Source organism: Schistocerca nitens, chromosome 9 (genome assembly GCF_023898315.1).
Source record: "Schistocerca nitens isolate TAMUIC-IGC-003100 chromosome 9, iqSchNite1.1, whole genome shotgun sequence".
In the NCBI taxonomy this organism is placed as follows: domain Eukaryota; kingdom Metazoa; phylum Arthropoda; class Insecta; order Orthoptera; family Acrididae; genus Schistocerca; species Schistocerca nitens.
The window spans coordinates 268271037-268289620 of record NC_064622.1 but is presented as its reverse complement, the minus strand read 5'-3'; the positions used below and the strand labels follow the sequence as shown (position 1 = coordinate 268289620).

Here is an 18584-nt window from a genome sequence, read left to right as displayed (position 1 = left end):
TCTGCCCCCTTCGTGGTAGGGTGAAGGCTCCTTCTGTTGCTCCCAAAATACCTACTTCGGGAGCAAGCCGCCCCCCCCCCCCCCCCCAAACACAGGGGACATCAGTTCCCTTCCCCCAGCCGGAGAAACAGCAGCCTCCTCCGACTCCTCTCGTGCTCGTGCGGAAGGGTTCCCTTGGGACCCCTCTCTCCCAAGGTGTCCACTAATGCCACAATGGACACTTGCCAGTGGCTAAAAGAGCCAAAAGCTGCTGGACAAAGAGCTTCATGGTCTTCCTCTGCACCTGAAGCTACTTAAAGAAGTCCTCCCAGCAAGCCCCTAAAGAGAAGCGAGAGGGCAAGCAAAGAAAGAAATCTGCTAAGAAAAAGGACCCTCCGGTGGCCTCCAACACCACCACTCCCTACCAATTCTGGACCTTCAGATGAGGATATGTCAGTGTCACCTGAGGGCCTGGATCTCACTGATGCCTCATCCACAGTAGGAATGGATACAAATACTCAGTTGGGGGCAGCAGGTGACCCTGAGGTGTAATCTGTCTCCTTCCATGCTTCATGCCTTCCCAGCCTCACAATGTCATCCTCCAATGGAATTGTGGCAGTTCTTTCCACCACCTGGCTGAGCTACAGCAACTGTTAAGCTTTACACCTGCTTTCTGCATTGTCCTCCAGGAAACCTGGTTCCCAGCAATACGAACCCTTGCCCTTCACGGCTATAGGGGATATTAAGACTGTAGCGGCTATTAATAATAGCGTGTCAGGTGAAGTTTGTGTCTATGTCCTGAACTCGGTATTTAGTGAAACTGTGCCCCTTCGAACCTCTCTTGAAGCTGTGGCTGTCAGGATAAGGACAACACAGTAAATAACTGTCGGCAACGTATATCTTCCTCCAGATGGTGCAATACCCCTGAACACGTTGGGTGCACTGATTCAACTACTCCCTAAACCTTTCCAACTTTGGGGAGATTTTAATGCCCGTAGCCCCTTGTGGGGTGGCACTGTGCTTACTACCCGAGGTAGAGGTGTCGAAAGTTTCTCAACTCAGCCTCTGCCTCTTAAATACAGGTGCCCCCACACATTTCAGTGTGGCTCATAGCACTTATTCGGTCATTGATTTATCACTCTGCAGCCCGGGACTTCTCCCATCTGTCAACTGGAGAGCCTACGATGACTTGTGTGGTAGTGACCACTTTCCCAACTTCCTGTCACTCCCCCGGACGTCTACCAAAATGGGCTTTAAACAAGGCAGACTGGGAAGCTTTCACCTCTGCTGTCTCTCACATGGTACCATCGATGTGGTAGTTGAGCAGGCCATTAGAACGATCATTTCTGCGGCGGGAAACACAATCCCTTGTTCTTTAGGGTGCCCCCGGTGAAACTCAGTACCTCGGTGGTAACTGGAAATCGCTGAGGCCATTAAAGTGTGTCGGCAAGCTCTACAGCAGCATAAGCGGAACACTTCCCCAGAGCACCTAATAGATTTTAAATGGCCCCGTGCTCACATTCGTCAGCTTATAAAGAAAACGGAAACATGCGTGTTGGGAGAGGTACGCCTTGACCATTTGGTGCCATATGTCACCTTCCCAAGTCTCGATGAAGACGTGTTTGTGGGTACCAGAGCCGAATAGGTGTTACTGGCATTAACATCAGTGGAGTGTTATCTACCACTGCAAACACAATTGCCAAGCACTAAGCTCGAGCTTCCGTGTCGGAGAATTATACCCCAGCATTTCCCACCCTCAGACAGCGGATGGAAAGGAAAGCCCTCTCTTCACTGAACGTCACAGTGAACCCTATAATGCTCCATTTACAGAGTGGGAGTTCCTCAGCATCCTAGCACATTACCCCGACACAGCTGCTGGGCCAGATCGGATCCAGTCAGATGATCAAATATCTCTCGTGTCCAACTACAAGCGACATCTCCTCATCTCCAACCGGATCTGGTGCGATGGCGTCTTTCCATTGCAATGGCAGGACAGTACCATCATTCCAGTGCTCAAACCCGGTAAAAACCCACTTGATGACAATAGCTATTGGCCCATCAGCCTCACCAATGTTCTTTGTAAGCTGTTAGAACATATGGTAAGTCAGCAGTTGTGTTGGGTCCTGGAGTCACGTAGCCTACTGGCTCCATGCCAGGGTCACTCTACCCTTGATAATCTAGCTTCCCTTGAGTCTGCCATCCAAACAGCATTTTCCAGACGCCAACACCTGATTGCCGTCCTTTTTGATTTATGAAAAGCTTAAGACGTGACCTAGTGACATCATATCCTTGCCATATTATATGAGTGGGGGCTCCAGGGCCTGCTCCTGATTTTTAACCAAAATTTCCTATCGCTCCTTACTTTCCATCTCCAAGTTAGTGCCTTTCATAGTTCCCCCCCATATCCAGGAGAATGGGGTCCCACAGGGCTCTGTATTGAGTATATCTCTACATTTAGTGGCCATTAATGGTCTAGCTGCAGCTGTCAAGCCACCGGTCTCACCTCCGTATGTAGACGACTTCTGCATTTCGTACTGCTCCTCCAGTACTGGTGTTGGCGAGCGGCACCTACAGGGAGCCTTCCGCAATGCGCCGTCATGGTCCCTAGCCCACGCCTTCCAGTTTTCAGCCGCGAAGTTGTGTGTCACGCACTTCTGTCGGCATTGTACTGTTCATCCGGAACCAGAACTGTACCTTAATGGTGATCCTCTCACTGTAGTGGAGACATATCGATTCTTAGGACTGGTTTTCGATGCCTATTTCACATGGCTTCCTCATCTTTGACAGCTGAAGCGGATGTGCTCGCAGCACCTCAGTGCCCTCCGCTGCGTGAGCAACACCGCAAGTGGGGTGCAGATTGCTCTACGCTGCTGCAGCTCTACAGAGCCCTTGTTCAATCCCGCCTTGTTTATGGGAGTCTGGTTTATGTTTTGGCGGTGCCCCCAGCATTGGGTTTACTTGACCCAGTGCACCACTGTGGCATTCGACTGGTAACAGGAGTCCAGTGACCAGCGTCCTAGTCGAGGCTGGAGTCCCTATATTGAAGGTAAGGCATGTACAACTGCTCACCAGTTATGTTGCACACATTCGTAGTTCTCCTGAGCATCCGAACTACCGTCTCCTTTTCCCATGCACAACGGTTCATCTCCCGCATTGAAGGCCCAGGTCAGGGCTTACGATTGCGGTTCATGTCCGATCTCTTCTGTTTGGAGTCCTTGCCTTTACCACCTATACTTAAGGTCCATTAACGTACACCTCCATGGTGTACACCTGGGCCGAAGCTTCGTCTGGACCTTTTACATGGTTCTAAGGACTCGGTTAACCCTGCAGCTCTCCGCTGTCATTTCCTCTAGATTCTTGGCGTGTACTGGGACCATGAAGTGGTTTACACTCGACAGCTCCGTGGCTGATGGTCATTGGCTCCGCATGTGTTCATGGAGGAAATATTGAACAGCACTCCTTGCCAGATGGCTGCAGTGTTTTCACTGCAGAGCGGAGGCCATTTCATGTGCTCTTGAGTGCATCCGCTCATGCCCTGGCGAGTCGTTTCTTGTCGGTACTATGTCCTTGAGCAGCCTACAAGCTATCGACCAGTGCTACCCCCGCCATCCTGTGGTAGTGATCATCCAGGAGTCCATCTATGCCCTGGAACGGTCCAGTCATTTCGTGGTGTTTGTGTGGACCCCAGCCCACGTTGGAATCCCAGGAAATGAACTTGTCGACAAGATGGCCAAACAGGCAACACGGAAACCGTTTCTGGAGTTCGGCATCCCTGTAGTAACTGACTTGCGATCATTATTACGCTGCAAGGTTTTTCAGCTTTGGGAGACAGAATGACATAATCTCAGCACACACACACACAACAAACTGCATGCCCTTAAGGAGACTACGAATGTGTGGACCTCCATACGGGACTTTCGCAGGGACTCTATGGTTCTCTGCCGGCTCCGCATTGGCCATACATGGGTAACACGTGGCTACCTCCTCCGTCGTGAGGGCCCACCTCGGTGTCAGTCCACATCTTGTTAGACTGCCCACTTTCAGCAGCTCTGCAGCAAACTTTTAACCTTCCCAGCACCCTACCTTCGATGTTGGGCGACAATGCCTCAACAGCAGATTTAGTTTTATGTTTTATGCATGAGGGGCATTTTTATCGTACCATCTGAGAGTAGGCATTTAGCCTTCTCTCTGAGGTCACCACCCTCCCTCCATTTTACCTGTCGCACTTGCTTTGCATTTGTTTATCTTGGTGGTCGTCTTTTCCCTACATGTGTTCATCTCGCCTTGTCTTTTCGGGGTGGACATTTTAATGTGTTGCAGAGTGGCTGGCTCATCCTTTTTATTATTGTGATCAGCCAGCCCAGATCATATGCTCTACGGTTTTAATACCTTCTGCTCTTCCTAGTATGGTATGTTTTCCCCATTTTTTGTTCGTTCCATACTTTTTCATTTTAGGTGTGATGTTGGGTGTTTTTGTTCCTTGAGCCTTGTTTGCGTCAGGAAAAAGGTACTGATGACCCTGTAGTTTGGTCCCTTTATACCCCAAACAGACCAACCAATCAACCAACCATCCATCCATCCATCCATATTTCCTCCTCGGCAACTTCAGTGCGCACCACCCCCTGTGGCAGACTGCCACTTCAATGAGCAGGGGGTCTTCTAATTGACCAACTTAGTACAGACTTCGACTTGTGTCTGCTTGATGAATCAGTGCCGCTCATGACACCTTTACTGCTATTGATCCCGTGATCTCCTGTCTGGTCCTTGTGGATTCCCTACATTGGTCACCCCATGATGATCATAGTGACAGTGACCACTTTCTGGTGATTCTATTGTTCCCCTGCCATCACCAGGCAGAGGGGCCTGCATATAGGGCATTCCCCAGGGCCAATTTGCCTTTATATGCGTCTGCTGTGCACTTAGACACCTCTCTTTCGAATCACATTGATGCGGTCATGCAGGGTGTGACTGCCACTATTCTTCATGCTGCTGGTGCTGCTGTCCCCCTATCCACCGACAGGTCTCCCTCATCCTCAACTGGTACCATGGTGGATCAGTGATGTAGCAGTTGCTGTTCAGGGCCGCCAACAGTCACTGCAGCGATTTAAACAACACCCTTCATTGACCAATCTCCTCATTTTTAAGCGTCTCCATGCTAAGACTAGCTATCTTGTTAAGCACAGTAAAAAGGAATTCCGGGAGTGCTGTGTTTCCTCCCTGGGACATATGTCTCTTCATCATAGGTTTGGTTCAAGCTCTGTAGCATTCTGGGCTGCCAGTGGCAGTCAACTGTCCATGGTCTTATCCTCCGAGGTGTTCTGATCCGTTCGTCTTTGCAGAACACACTTTGCAGCAGGATCGGCATCCTCATCCAATCTCACTACCTCTCTCTGGCAGAAACGCAGAATTGACCCCCTCTGTTTCAACCCCCACCAAGCTGAATCCTATAATGAACCTTTCACTGAATGGGAGTTCTGGCAGTAGCTTATCTCTTCACATGACATGGCCCCTGGCCTGGATTCCATCCACAGCCAGATGATCCAACAGTTGGATGTTACCCAGAGGCAGTATTTAAGTCTTCAATCAAATTTGGCTCATGAGTGCCCTCGCAATGTCAAGAGAGTATAGTTATCCCCGTCCTTAAGCCTGGAAGAATCCAACGTCTTTCGACATCTACTGCCCCTTAGCCTGACAAAAGTATTTTGTAAACTGCTTGAGAGGATTGTTAGCTTCTGATTATGTTGGGTACTTGAATCTCTGGGCCTTTTGTCCCCGTATCAGTGTGGCTTCTGGAGAGGAGAGGACTATCTCCAACTGACCATTTACTCAGACTGGAAGCAGCATCCAGCTGGCTTTTACTACCCGCCCACACCTAGTCACGATCTTGTTTGACCTACAAAAGGGATATGACACAGCTTGGTGCCATTATGTTCTAGTTACCCTCTATGACTGGGGATTTTGCGGGCCCCTTTAGATTTTTATCTGTGAGTTTTTCTCCCTCCTGCTCTTCCGGATTCAAGTTGGCACTTCACTCAGTGCCTCTCTGATTCAGGAGAATTGTATTGGACAGAATTCTTTTTTAAGTGTCACACTCTTTGTCATAGCCATCTATGGGCTTGTAACGTCTGTTGGGCCTCTGGTTACACCAGTGTTGTATGTTAATGATTTGTGCATCTGGTGCAGCTCCCACATGGTAGCATTTGCTGAGTGCCAGCTCCAAGGTACCATTGAATGGGCTGTATCCCACGGCTTCCAGTTTTCTCCTTTCAAAACGCAGGTTATGCATTTTTCTCGTTGACCCACAGTACACTCCCATCCAGAACTTTATTTAGGTGACCATCTCCTAGATGTGAGACCTGAGTTTCTCCTGGCGTATACAACTTTCAAATAACTTCCGGGAATTCAGCCAGGTAACACTTTCAGCGACCACCGATATTTCGGCGGGAGAACACCCCGCCATTTTCAAGGCAAACTGCAACGGACAGGCGGCGTACATGCAAAGTGTCTGATTTCACTTGGGATTGGTTGGACGGTGCCTCATGGACCCAAGCTGACTGGGAGTACAACTCCGTTACTGCCCGGCATTTGGCAAAGTTTGAACGTTTTCATCGCGCGGAGTTGGATGTTATATCTCGACGTTCTGTGATAAATCTCACAGAGAAATCTTTTGACGACGCAACCTTATCCGTGCTAGGGAAGGGTTTAAATTTTGCACCCACTCTGAAGAATTTGCCGGTAGTTGATTTTATTAGTTCAATTGAACAGGCAGTTTGCAAACTACCTCCTGACGCTGTAGAGGAAGTTAGGAGGGAGGCATGCCGTGTTTTGACTGGGGCTCGTCCACCCAAGAGTAATGTAACAGCAGCGGAAAGGGCTGCTTTACGCTCTCTCAAGGTTGATCCCAGTATTGTTATTTTACCTGCTGACAAGGGCAATGCCACCGTTGTTTTAAATAAACATGATTATGTACAAAAGATGCAACGTTTACTATCTGATTCAGCGTATCGCAGAATCAATGCTGACCCCACAAAAAGTGTTGAGAGAAAGACCAACAGCTTCCTGAAGAAAAGTGGTTTGTCGCAGGACACAATCAAGAGGCTTAAGACCTATAGTGCCGTTCCCCCTACGTTATATGGCCTTCAAAAGGTTCATAAGGAAGGGGTTCCTTTCCGTCCTATAGTGAGTAACATCGGCGCTCCGACATATCGTGTATCCAAGCATCTTGCTTCTCTGTTGAGTCCACAAGTAGGACGGTGTGAACATCATATCTGGAACTCAGCTGATTTTTTACGTCGTTCGGAGGGACTGAGGCTGAATGACTCTGATATTTTAGTGAGTTTCGATGTGGTCTCTCTCTTCACTCGTGTTCCTCTGTCTGATTCGTTGCGGTTAATTGAAGCCAGGTTTGCTGCTGATTTAACTAATTTCTGTAGGCATGTGTTGACATCCACTTACTTTTTATTTAATGACCAGTATTACGAGCAGACAGATGGGGTTGCGATGGGTAGTCTGTTGTCTCCTGTGATCGCAAATTTATTTATGGAAGACTTCGAGGAACGTGCATTGGAGTCAGCGCCTTTTAAACCCGCCTGTTTCTTTAGATACGTTGACGATACCTTCGTTGTTTGGCCTCACGGTAGGGAGAATTTGAATGTCTTTCTAGAACATGGAGGTGGAAGAGGATGGTTGCCTTCCCTTTCTCGACGTGTTGGTTAGGAGGAAGGATGATGGATCATTGGGACATGCAGTCTACAGGAAACGTACTCACACCGACTTGTACTTACAAGCTAATAGTTGTCACCATTTGGCTCAGCGTGAAGGGGTACTTCGTACCTTGGTACACAGGGCACATGTCGTTTCTGACGCTGAGACTTTGCCAGCTGAGCTGTCCCATCTTGAAGTTACATTTCGTCAAAATGGTTATAGTGATAAACAGATTGAAAGTGTGTTTCGCTATCGACCAACTGTACATCAGGTGATTGATGATAATTCTGAGTCAACACCTAAGTCTACTGCCTTTTTGCCTTACGTAGGAAACACGTCCAATAAGATCGGTCGTATTTTACGGAAATACGATGTGAAATGTGTTTTCCGACCTCCATCTAAAATTAGAGCACTTTTGAGTTCTGTTAAGGATGATCTTGGACTGCGTAAGGCGGGTGTATATCGTATTCCTTGTAGCTGCGGCATGGCATGTATTGGTCAAACTATCAGGACCGTGGAGGACAGATGTACTGAGCATAAACGGCACACACGATTACAGCAGCCAAATAGATCTGCTATTGCCAAACATTGCTTGGATACTGGTCACCCCATGTTATATAATAACTCAGAGATATTGGCATGCACGTCCAGCTATTGGGACAGTGTCATTAGGGAGGCAGTTGAGATTAAATTAGCGAGCAACCTCGTTAACACGGATGGAGGTTTCTGTTTAAACTCTGTTTGGAATCCGGCTCTCTCCCTTGTCAAAAAACAGAGGAACAGAGTCAATGCTGCCTCACCTGCGAATTCATAGTCTCACTATTGATAGCTCTGACTTTGGTCATCTTTGGTGGCACTAGTGTTCAGTGTGTGTGTGTGTGTGTGTGTGTGTGTGTGTGTGTGTGTGTGTGTGTGTGTGTGTGTGATCTTTCCTGCTTCTGTCGGAGAACCAAGGTATTAAATTTGCATGTACGCCGCCTGTCCGTTGCAGTTTGCCTTGAAAATGGCAGGGTGTTCTCCCACCGAAATATCGGCGGTCGCTGAAAGTGTTACCTGGCTGAATTCCCAGAAGTTATTTGAAAATCTCCTAGATGTTGTAGCACACTCCCATTTCTTGGGCCTTATTTTTGATAAAAAGCTGGCATGGTTGCCCATTTTTGCCACCTGAAGACTACATGCATCTGGAAGCTTAATGCTCTATGCCTCCTGGCCCACACATCTTGGTGTACAGACAAATCTCTATCTTTACTGTGCTCTGGCCTTGTCCAGACTAGATTATGCTAGTTTGGTTATGGCTCAGCAGCTATTTCCACTTGGAAAATACTTGAACCTGGTCACCATTGTGGGGTGCGTCTGGCTACTGGTGTCTTTTGCACTAGTCCATCTGAGTCTCCTTGCAGAAGGGGGATTCCCCCTCTAAAAATAAGACAGGAACCAATTCCTGGTTTGTTACGCAATTGCCATTCATCAATTCCCTGACCATCCCATGTACCCTGTTCTCTTCACAAATGAGGGATGACTCCCTCCTGATAACTGCCTAAGGGTGGGACTATCTATTGGAATGCATCAACCTACCCCTGTCAGGATCTCCAACTCCACTCACTGAAATGGCCTCCCACACACCTCCTTGGGAGAACACCATTTATTGCTGGGATCATGTAGTGTGTTCACAGCAGAGCTGCTAGCCATTTTGTTACTCAGGCCTCCTACCACTGTGTTTTAATATGTACAGACTCAATGAGCAGACTGCAGGCAATCAACCAGTGCTACTCTCATCTCCTGTGCTCTCTTGCTATCCAAGACACACTCTCTGTCCTTGGCCGTACCGCCTGATCAGTTCTCTTTTTCAGGGTCCCAAGTCAGGGTATGAATGGCTGCCTGTATGACTAGAGAAGTGAATACTTACCCCCTTTTCCTTTCATGATTCCAGTTGCAGCTATGCGGATCTACAGCAGATCTCTCTTTGCCCAAAAATGGAATGACATCTGGTGCACTACTGCCCTCAGTAATAAACTATGCACAATCAAGGAGACTACTGCAGTTTGGCACTCTCTTTTCCGCTCAGAAGGAATCTCCTGTCTGATGCCATCTACACATTGGTCATACCAGGCTCACTCATTGTTTCCTTTTGCTCAATGAACCACCCCCACAGTTTGGTTGTGGGGCCAGACTGACAGTATCCCGTATATTGGTGGAATGTGTCCTTCGTTTGGTTCATATAGTTTTCCAGATTCCTTAAATTTAATATTGGCAGACGATTCACAAATGGTTGAACTGGTCCTCAGCTTCGTCTGTGAAAGTGGTTTTTATTTTTAGATATAAGGTTTTACTTTATTCCTGGAACAGGGTGGTAGTGATTGTGTCCTCCTCCTTGCCATTTAGTCCCATAAAACCTCTCAATCACGCAGTGAATCAACTCTTGTATCTTGACAAAACTGTAAAATTCAGCTGCTCCAGTAATTCAAGCATATCAATGGGAGTGCTTTACATCTCACTTTTGAAATAACCCCAGACAAACATCCAGAGTATTGAGGTTAGGTGACCTTAGAGGCCTATCCATCTTGAACTTTATTGGTGCATTAGTTGTCATCTTACATTAGCAGCAATGCTCTGTATAGTAAGGTAGACTGTGGGTGAAATGTGAGTCCAGTTGTATTGCAGTTTAATCAAAAATTTTAAATTTCAAATACATTTTTACTAACTAGGACCATATTCCACACCGGAATGGCAGCCCATAACCACACATTTGCAATTATCTCTGCAACAGCTAGTTTTGCAGACCCACTGGGACGCTGGTGCTTCTGTTACATACTATAACACTGTCAGTTTTCGCTGTTTTTATCCATCCTGTGTGTCACGCCAAATTTTTTTCACCAAAATCATTTAAAAATCTAAGTAATTACCTAGAATGAAAATAAGTTATATTTTCTCATAATATTTAACACTGGAATAGGTTTTGCAAATTTATTTCTGTAACAGAGAAATGTCTGTGTAGTTTATTCAGGATGTCCAGCAAACCTCGAAATCTTGAAAACCTGGAAAAAGCCAAGAATTTTCAAAATGGAGGAAAACCAGGAAAAAACCTTAAATTTTATTTAAAAACCTTGATTTTTTAATGTTTTTTCGGTACCATACTCATATTGACATACCAGTTTAAACTGTCTGCTATTTCAAATAGTATTAGAATATTCAGAGGGTAAAGTACATGTTGTTGTTGTTGTTGTTGTTGTTGTTGTTGTGGTCTTCAGTCCTGAGACTGGTTTGATGCAGCTCTCCATGCTACTCTATCCTGTGCAAGCTTCATCTCCCAGTACCTACTGCAACCTACATCCTTCTGAATCTGCTTAGTGTATTGATCTCTTGGTCTCCCTCTACGATTTTTACCCTCCACGCTGCCCTCCAGTGCTAAATTTGTGATCCCTTGATGTCTCAAAACATGTCCTACCAACCGATCCCTTCTTCTAGTCAAGTTGTGCCACAAACTTCTCTTCTCCCCAATCCTATTCAATACCTCCTCATTAGTTACGTGATCTACCCACCTTATCTTCAGCATTCTTCTGTAGCACCACATTTCGAAAGCTTCTATTCTCTTCTTGTCCAAACTGGTTATCGTCCATGTTTCACTTCCATACATGGCTACACTCCATACAAATACTTTCACAAACGACTTCCTGACACTTAAATCTATACTCAATGTTAACAAATTTCTCTTCTTCAGAAACGATTTCCTTGCCATTGCTAGTCTACATTTTATATCCTCTCTACTTCGACCATCATCGGTTATTTTACTCCCTAAATAGCAAAACTCCTTTACTACTTTAAGTGTCTCATTTCCTAATCCAATCCCCTCAGCATCACCCGATTTAATTTGACTACATTCCATTATCCTCGTTTTGCTTTTGTTGATGTTCATCTTATATCCTCCTTTCAAGACACTGTCCATTCCGTTCAACTGCTCTTCCAAGTCCTTTGCTGTCTCTGACAGAATTACAATGTCATCGGCGAACCTCAAAGTTTTTACTTCTTCTCCATGAATTTTAATACCTACTCCGAATTTTTCTTTTGTTTCCTTTACTGCTTGCTCAATATACAGATTGAATAACATCGGGGAGAGGCTACAACCCTGTCTCACTCCTTTCCCAACCACTGCTTCCCTTTCATGCCCCTCGACTCTTATAACTGCCATCTGGTTTCTGTACAAATTGTAAATAGCCTTTCGCTCCCTGTATTTTACCCCTCCCACCTTCAGAATCTGAAAGAGAGTATTCCAGTTAACATTGTCAAAAGCTTTCTCTAAGTCTACAAATGCTAGAAACGTAGGTTTGCCTTTTCTTAATCTTTCTTCTAAGATAAGTCGTAAGGTTAGTATTGCCTCACGTGTTCCAACATTTCTACGGAATCCAAACTGATCTTCCCCGAGGTCCGCTTCTACCAGTTTTTCCATTCGTCTGTAAAGAATTCGCGTTAGTATTTTGCAGCTGTGACTTATTAAACTGATAGATCGGTAATTTTCACATCTGTCAACACCTGCTTTCTTTGGTATTGGAATTATTATATTCTTCTTGAAGTCTGTGGGTATTTCACCTGTCTCATACATCTTGCTCACCAGATGGTAGAGTTTTGTCATGACTGGCTCTCCCAAGGCCATCAGTAGTTCTAATGGAATGTTGTCTACTCCTGGGGCCTTGTTTCGACTCAGGTCTTTGAGTGCTCTGTCAAACTCTTCACGCAGTATCTTATCTCCCATTTCATCTTCATCTACATCCTCTTCCATTTCCATAACATTGTCCTCAAGTACATCGCCCTTGTATAAACCCTCTATATTCTCCTTCCACCTTTCTGCCTTCCCTTCTTTGCTTAGAACTGGGTTGCCATCTGAGCTCTTGATATTCATACAAGTGGTTTTCTTCTCTCCAAAGGTCTCTTTAATTTTCCTGTAGGTAGTATCTATCTTACCCCTAGTGAGACAAGCCTCTACATCCTTACATTTGTCCTCTAGCCATCCCTGCTTAGCCATTTTGCACTTTCTGTCGATCTCATTTTTGAGACGTTTTTATTCCCTTTTGCCTGCTTCATTTACTGCAGTTTTATATTTTCTCCTTTCATCAATTAAATTCAATATTTCTTCTGTTACCCAAGGATTTCTATTAGCCCTCGTCTTTTTACTTACTTGATCCTCCGCTGCCTTCACTACTTCATCCCTCAGAGCTACCCATTCTTCTTCTACTGTATTTCTTTCCCCCATTCCTGTCATTTGTTCCCTTATGCTCTCCCTGAAACTCTCTACAACCTCTGGTTCTTTCAGTTTTTCCAGGTCCCATCTCCTTAAATTCCCACCTTTTTGCAGTTTCTTCAGTTTCAATCTGCAGTTCATAACCAATAGATTGTGGTCAGAATCCACATCTGCCCCTGGAAATGTCTTAAAATTTAAAACCTGGTTCCTAAATCTCTGTCTTACCATTATATAATCTATCTGATACCTATTAGTATCTCCAGGATTCTTCCAGGTATACAACCTTCTTTTATGATTCTTGAACCAAGTGTTAGCTATGATTAAGTTATGCTCTGTGCAAAATTCTACAAGGCGGCTTCCTCTTTCATTTCTTCCCCCCAATCCATATTCACCTACTATGTTTCCTTCTCTCCCTTTTCCTACTGACGAATTCGTCACCCATGACTATTAAATTTTCGTCTCCCTTCACTACCTGAATAATTTCTTTTATCTCGTCATACATTTCATCAATTTCTTCATCATCTGCAGAGCTAGTTGGCATATAAACTTGTACTACTGCAGTAGGCATGGGCTTTGTGTCTATCTTGGCCACAATAATGCATTCACTATGCTGTTTGTAGTAGCTAACCCGCACTCCTATTTTTTTATTCATTATTAAACCTACTCCTGCATTACCCCTATTTGATTTTGTATTTATAACCCTGTAATCACCTGACCAAAAGTCTTGTTCCTCCTGCCACCGAACTTCACTAATTCCCACTATATCTAACTTTAACCTATCCATTTCCCTTTTTAAATTTTCTAACCTACCTGCCCGATTAAGGGATCTGACATTCCACGCTCCGATCCGTAGAATGCCAGTTTTCTTTCTCCTGATAACGACGTCCTCTTGAGTAGTCCCCGCCCGGAGATCCGAATGGGGGACTATTTTACCTCCGGAATATTTTACCCAAGAGGACGCCATCATCATTTAATCATACAGTAAAGCTGCATGTCCTCGGGAAAAATTACGGCTGTAGTTTCCCCTTGCTTTCAGCCGTTCGCAGTACCAGCACAGCAAGGCCGTTTTGGTTAGTGTTACAAGGCCAGATCAGTCAATCATCCAGACTGTTGCCCCTGCAACTACTGAAAAGGCTGCTGCCCCTCTTCAGGAACCACATGTTTGTCTGGCCTCTCAACAGATACCCCTCCGTTGTGGTTGCACCTACGGTACGGCCATCTGTATCGCTGAGGCACGCAAGCCTCCCCACCAACGGCAAGGTCCATGGTTCATGGGGGAAGGTAAAGTACATGTTATATGCATAATACCTGTTGGTGATTCAATGTTACACAAGGCTTCATAACTGTTTTATATCTGTCGAGCTGTTGCATGAGGTGGGAACCCAAGGAAGCTGATTGGTGCTACTGTATGAGAGGTGGAGGGAGATACAGAATTCGTTGCTTCGAAGTCTGGCATACAGAAATACATGGTAGAAATACATGGAAATAATAAACTCTGTAAAAGCTTTTTATGTTCATATTCAGTTTAGTACAGTGTCCAAAATTACATCAGTCCTGTTGTAACACTTACTATACTGTTAGATCATTGTAGCAGAGTTGAAAACAAGACCTCATAGTTATGAAGAGTAATGACTTGTACCAATATGTATCTAACAGGTCTAGGGGCTGAAGACCTGTTAGACAGCAACGGACTGACATGCTGTTAGTTTTACCATGGGGTACGCGCAGTATTGTGTTGATAAAGCTTGAGCTTGTGATTGCTTGCTTGGCCATTTCGTCAAGCGGAGCTGCAGTAACCTTGAGTAGTAATGAAATTAAATCAAGGCTGCCATACAGAATTATTCAATGACATTTTAGGCATTTGTAATTGTCTCATTTTGCAGTGTTTGCAGAATTATTGTTATCAAGTAATTATTCACCCTTCTTTTTTAAATCTTTTCTTGTGTTTGCAATGTTGCATGACTTTTATAATAATTTTTCTCACTTCACCCTGTGTCGATGGTGTCATAGATATGGATGGGCCAGAAGTAGCTTCTTAATTCATCTTCTTTGTGCTCACACATTCACACGGATCAGTTTGAATCAAGTGAATGTTCACTGTGTAATGGCTATGTACTAAAATGCCACACACTGTTGGATCGCATTGCTATGTGATCGTTCCAAGCAGCGTGAAGTACAGGGACAATAAAATAAAATAAACACCTTCTTTCAAATCTGTACTTATACATTGTTTTCGCAGTGCACATTCTTTATACAAAGACAATAAAAAAAATTAGGCAAAGGGAGATGAGTTAAAAGGAGCAATTATTGAACAAGTGAAAGCAAGCTGAAATCAAAGAATTAGAAATAAAAAGAGCACATATTTGAGTGAAGCCTCAGTGATTTCAGCAGAAACAGAAAATTCAAAGAAATGATTTGTTCATTTTTTATCATGACAAAATTCTGCAGTTTGTTCTCTTTAATCAGCAACTTACACTGTATATTTGTGAAAACAGAATTTGGTTTTTTTTTTTTCATTATTATTATTATGGCTTGTAAATCAAGTTACAGTATTTAACATTTCAAAAATATTTTGATTTTTATCTGTTATTCATACTATTAAAGAAATAATTTGTAATTAATTATACATATTCGTATAACTATCAATATAAAGTTTTGAAAATAGGAAATTTTAGTCTCAAATTTAATGAAAAAGTAACGTGGAAAGAATTGCATTTTAAAAAAAAAGTGAATTTGGAAATGAAACATCACTGGACACCCTGTTTTAAAAGAAAAGCGACCAACTTCCATGATCATTAGACTTGTGTTTTCTTTTAAAGGCTTTCCGAAGAACCCAAGGAAAGGCAAGATGGTGATGATGGTGATGATGTGCAGTGTTGTGGCATTGATGGTCAAAAACCTCGTAGCATAACATCTGGAGGAATTTTGTTATGTGTGAGTAGTTTGTGGATAGGTGTCATCATGGCATGGTGCTCTACCTTCCTGAGCATATCTCATTCTGAATAGTTTGTTGCATTTGCAGGGTACATTTGTCAGTGAGTAATGGTTGCCCTTTTCCATGATTATAAAGCATTGGTTCACTTTTACGCCCTTTTCCATTTGTTGCAAAAAGTGTGCATTTATCAGACAGCTGCCTGGTCTGCTATTCGTGATGATCATGTTGACAACTTCAGAAAATTTTCGGTATGATCATTACACTGCCTACCTGTCAGTGACAACTGGACCATACGCTAAACAGAGCTCTTGATGATTTTCAGCTGGGGCTACAGTTATTGTGCTTGAAAGCTTTCACTAGTATTCTCATTGTTGCGGAGGAGGGACTCCATTCACCATTTGCAGCTGTTACAATGGGAATTCTGTTTAGCAGTAGGAAAGAGCTGATGGTTGGGTATGACAGCCAGGTCTGAATCTTTCGTACCCACTTGCATTTTACAATCTGTAGCCCTCTGTGAGAATATGGAGGTGGCGATGAGCAGCAGACAAGTCTCGATGGCCAGAGGCAACATTGGCCATATATGTGGTGTGTGAGAGTTGTACATTCAAGAATGTGTGTGTTTTTTTAAATCTGATGGACTGTCCAGTAGCTTAATCTAATGTTTAAATGTGCCTGTCTGCCACTATGTATATCATGTAGATGTAGATACATAACACTGAGTCTTTTGTTTTAGGGAGAAGTTAGAATTTCTAAAAAGGACTTCGAAAGTGATGCAGGAAAGCGATTTGGTGGAGAAGAAAGATGGCACCATGTAGAATGTTTCGCCAAGAATAGGGACTTCTTTGAGTTCTGGGAGGATGGAGCTATGCTTCCAGGTTTTAAAACTCTCACTAAAGAGGATCAACAGATGGTTGCTTCCCAAATTCCCAAAGTTGCAAAGTAAGTTCCTGCTGTGAACCCACTGTGTAATTTTTCATCATTATTGAAGATTTTCATATTCTTTTACTGGGGAGTCTCTGCAACAATATAGCAGAGATGTTGAATCACAGGCAGGCACAACAAAGGGGTTACTAAAGACATAAGCTTTCAGCCAGAAGTGAGCTGCACTTGCATGAATGCATGTACATGTATATGTTGTCTATTTTGGAAGAAGGCCTTCTGGCTGAAAGCTTACATATTTAGTAGTCTTTTTGTTGCCTGCCTGCAACTCCACATCTCTATATATTGGTAGCAGTCTATCCTTTTTGTAATATTTTCATTATTCAATCCTGGTTTTTCCATTGTTTAATAGTAATAACGATAATAATAATAATAATAATAATGTTCTAGGAAGGAGATAAAAAAAGAACCAGCTGATCAAACAGATGGACCAAGTGAAGCAAAGAAAATCAAGAAAGAGGATGATCAACTAGAAAAAGAGCTAAAAGCTCAAAATAAAATAATGTTTGGCTATAGAGACAAACTAAAGAATGAGTTGAAGAAGCCGCAGCTGACACAGCTGTTGGAATACAATGATCAAGAAGTCCCTGTGGGAACAGAACCAGTGAGTAAAGAATTGTCCTAAAGTTAACGTATTTTCAAGTTACTGTGTAATTTAACAAGGCAGTGGTTATGGTAAATGCCATCACCACACTGTCCTGCTGCCTGATCTTGATCCAGCATGCCAATAAACTTTCCTAATCCATGATTGATATTGTTTGCTCTGACATTTTCCAACTTCAGCTTTGCCAGCCTGCATCCAGCCACACTAGACACTGCTCCGTATGTATCGACAAAACTGGCAGCTTAGCAAGCATGTGACAACTGAGAATGAGCTAAAATTGACTTGCAGCTGACCATTGCCCTTGACTTACTGAAACATCAATCGCAAAGCAATTTTAATTGGAATATAGTTATGTTTTCAGCCAACTTCTGCCAGTTTATATTTTACTCTGCACAGTTGCAACTGGGGAAGGGGGTGAGAGCAGGATTCAGCATATTTCGACCATGCAAAAATTGTTCCGCTAATGTGCGCACAGTTATTTTCAATTGTACTTCTACACATAGTACCTTGTTGGTAGTCTGTAATGTTGTCAGACAAGGGGCCCATGACTGTGAATGCCCATGAAAGGTTGACATTAATATTCTGCAGATTTTATAATTATTGAATTAGCCAGGAAAAAAAATATCCAAGAAACACCTTAAATCGGAGACATATTCAGTTCGCTGGCAGAAAATTGCTGCTGCTTCTCAACAGAAACAATCATTTGTTGAAAGTGTAAATATACCAGCAGAAGAAAAGAGACTATTTTGGGGGAGGAAAAAGTTGTTAAAGTTCTTGCAATAGCAAAAATTCCAGTCAGAAAGCTCCACAAAGTCTGATAACACTACATGGAATACATATATGATTACAGCAGTTTACAGACTGACTATACCTCCTCAGCGTTTCCTGCCCAGTCCTGTTATGCTAATGGACAAAATCACTTCAGTTTTAACAGTGAAATGTAGGATGGTAATGAGTATCGCTACTTTTATCATGAAAGAACAACTCCCAAGTTTTTTGTTTTAATAGAAGGGATGCCATCTCATTTTTATTGATGTAATGAGAAAAAACACATTGCACAGCAAAATACTGCCAATCAAGAGCCACTAGAGGGAAGAACTTTATTCATAGCTCTGAGCACAATATCAATTATAGGCTTTTCTCCATTAACCCTCTGCCTGCTGTGGATGTGTATATATGTGCTGCTGCTG

The 18584-nt window shown here is 43.7% G+C and overlaps 1 protein-coding gene across 1 annotated transcript in view; it reads left to right on the top strand.

Annotated features, from left to right (window-relative positions):
- LOC126203339 (poly [ADP-ribose] polymerase) overlaps positions 1-18584 on the top strand; it is a 122081-nt gene that overhangs the window by 16665 nt on the left and 86832 nt on the right. Inside the window, exons 4-5 of the mRNA XM_049937625.1 lie at positions 16585-16790; positions 17181-17394. Coding sequence (XP_049793582.1) covers positions 16585-16790; positions 17181-17394 — 420 coding nt within the window. The remainder of the gene's footprint in view (positions 1-16584; positions 16791-17180; positions 17395-18584) is intronic.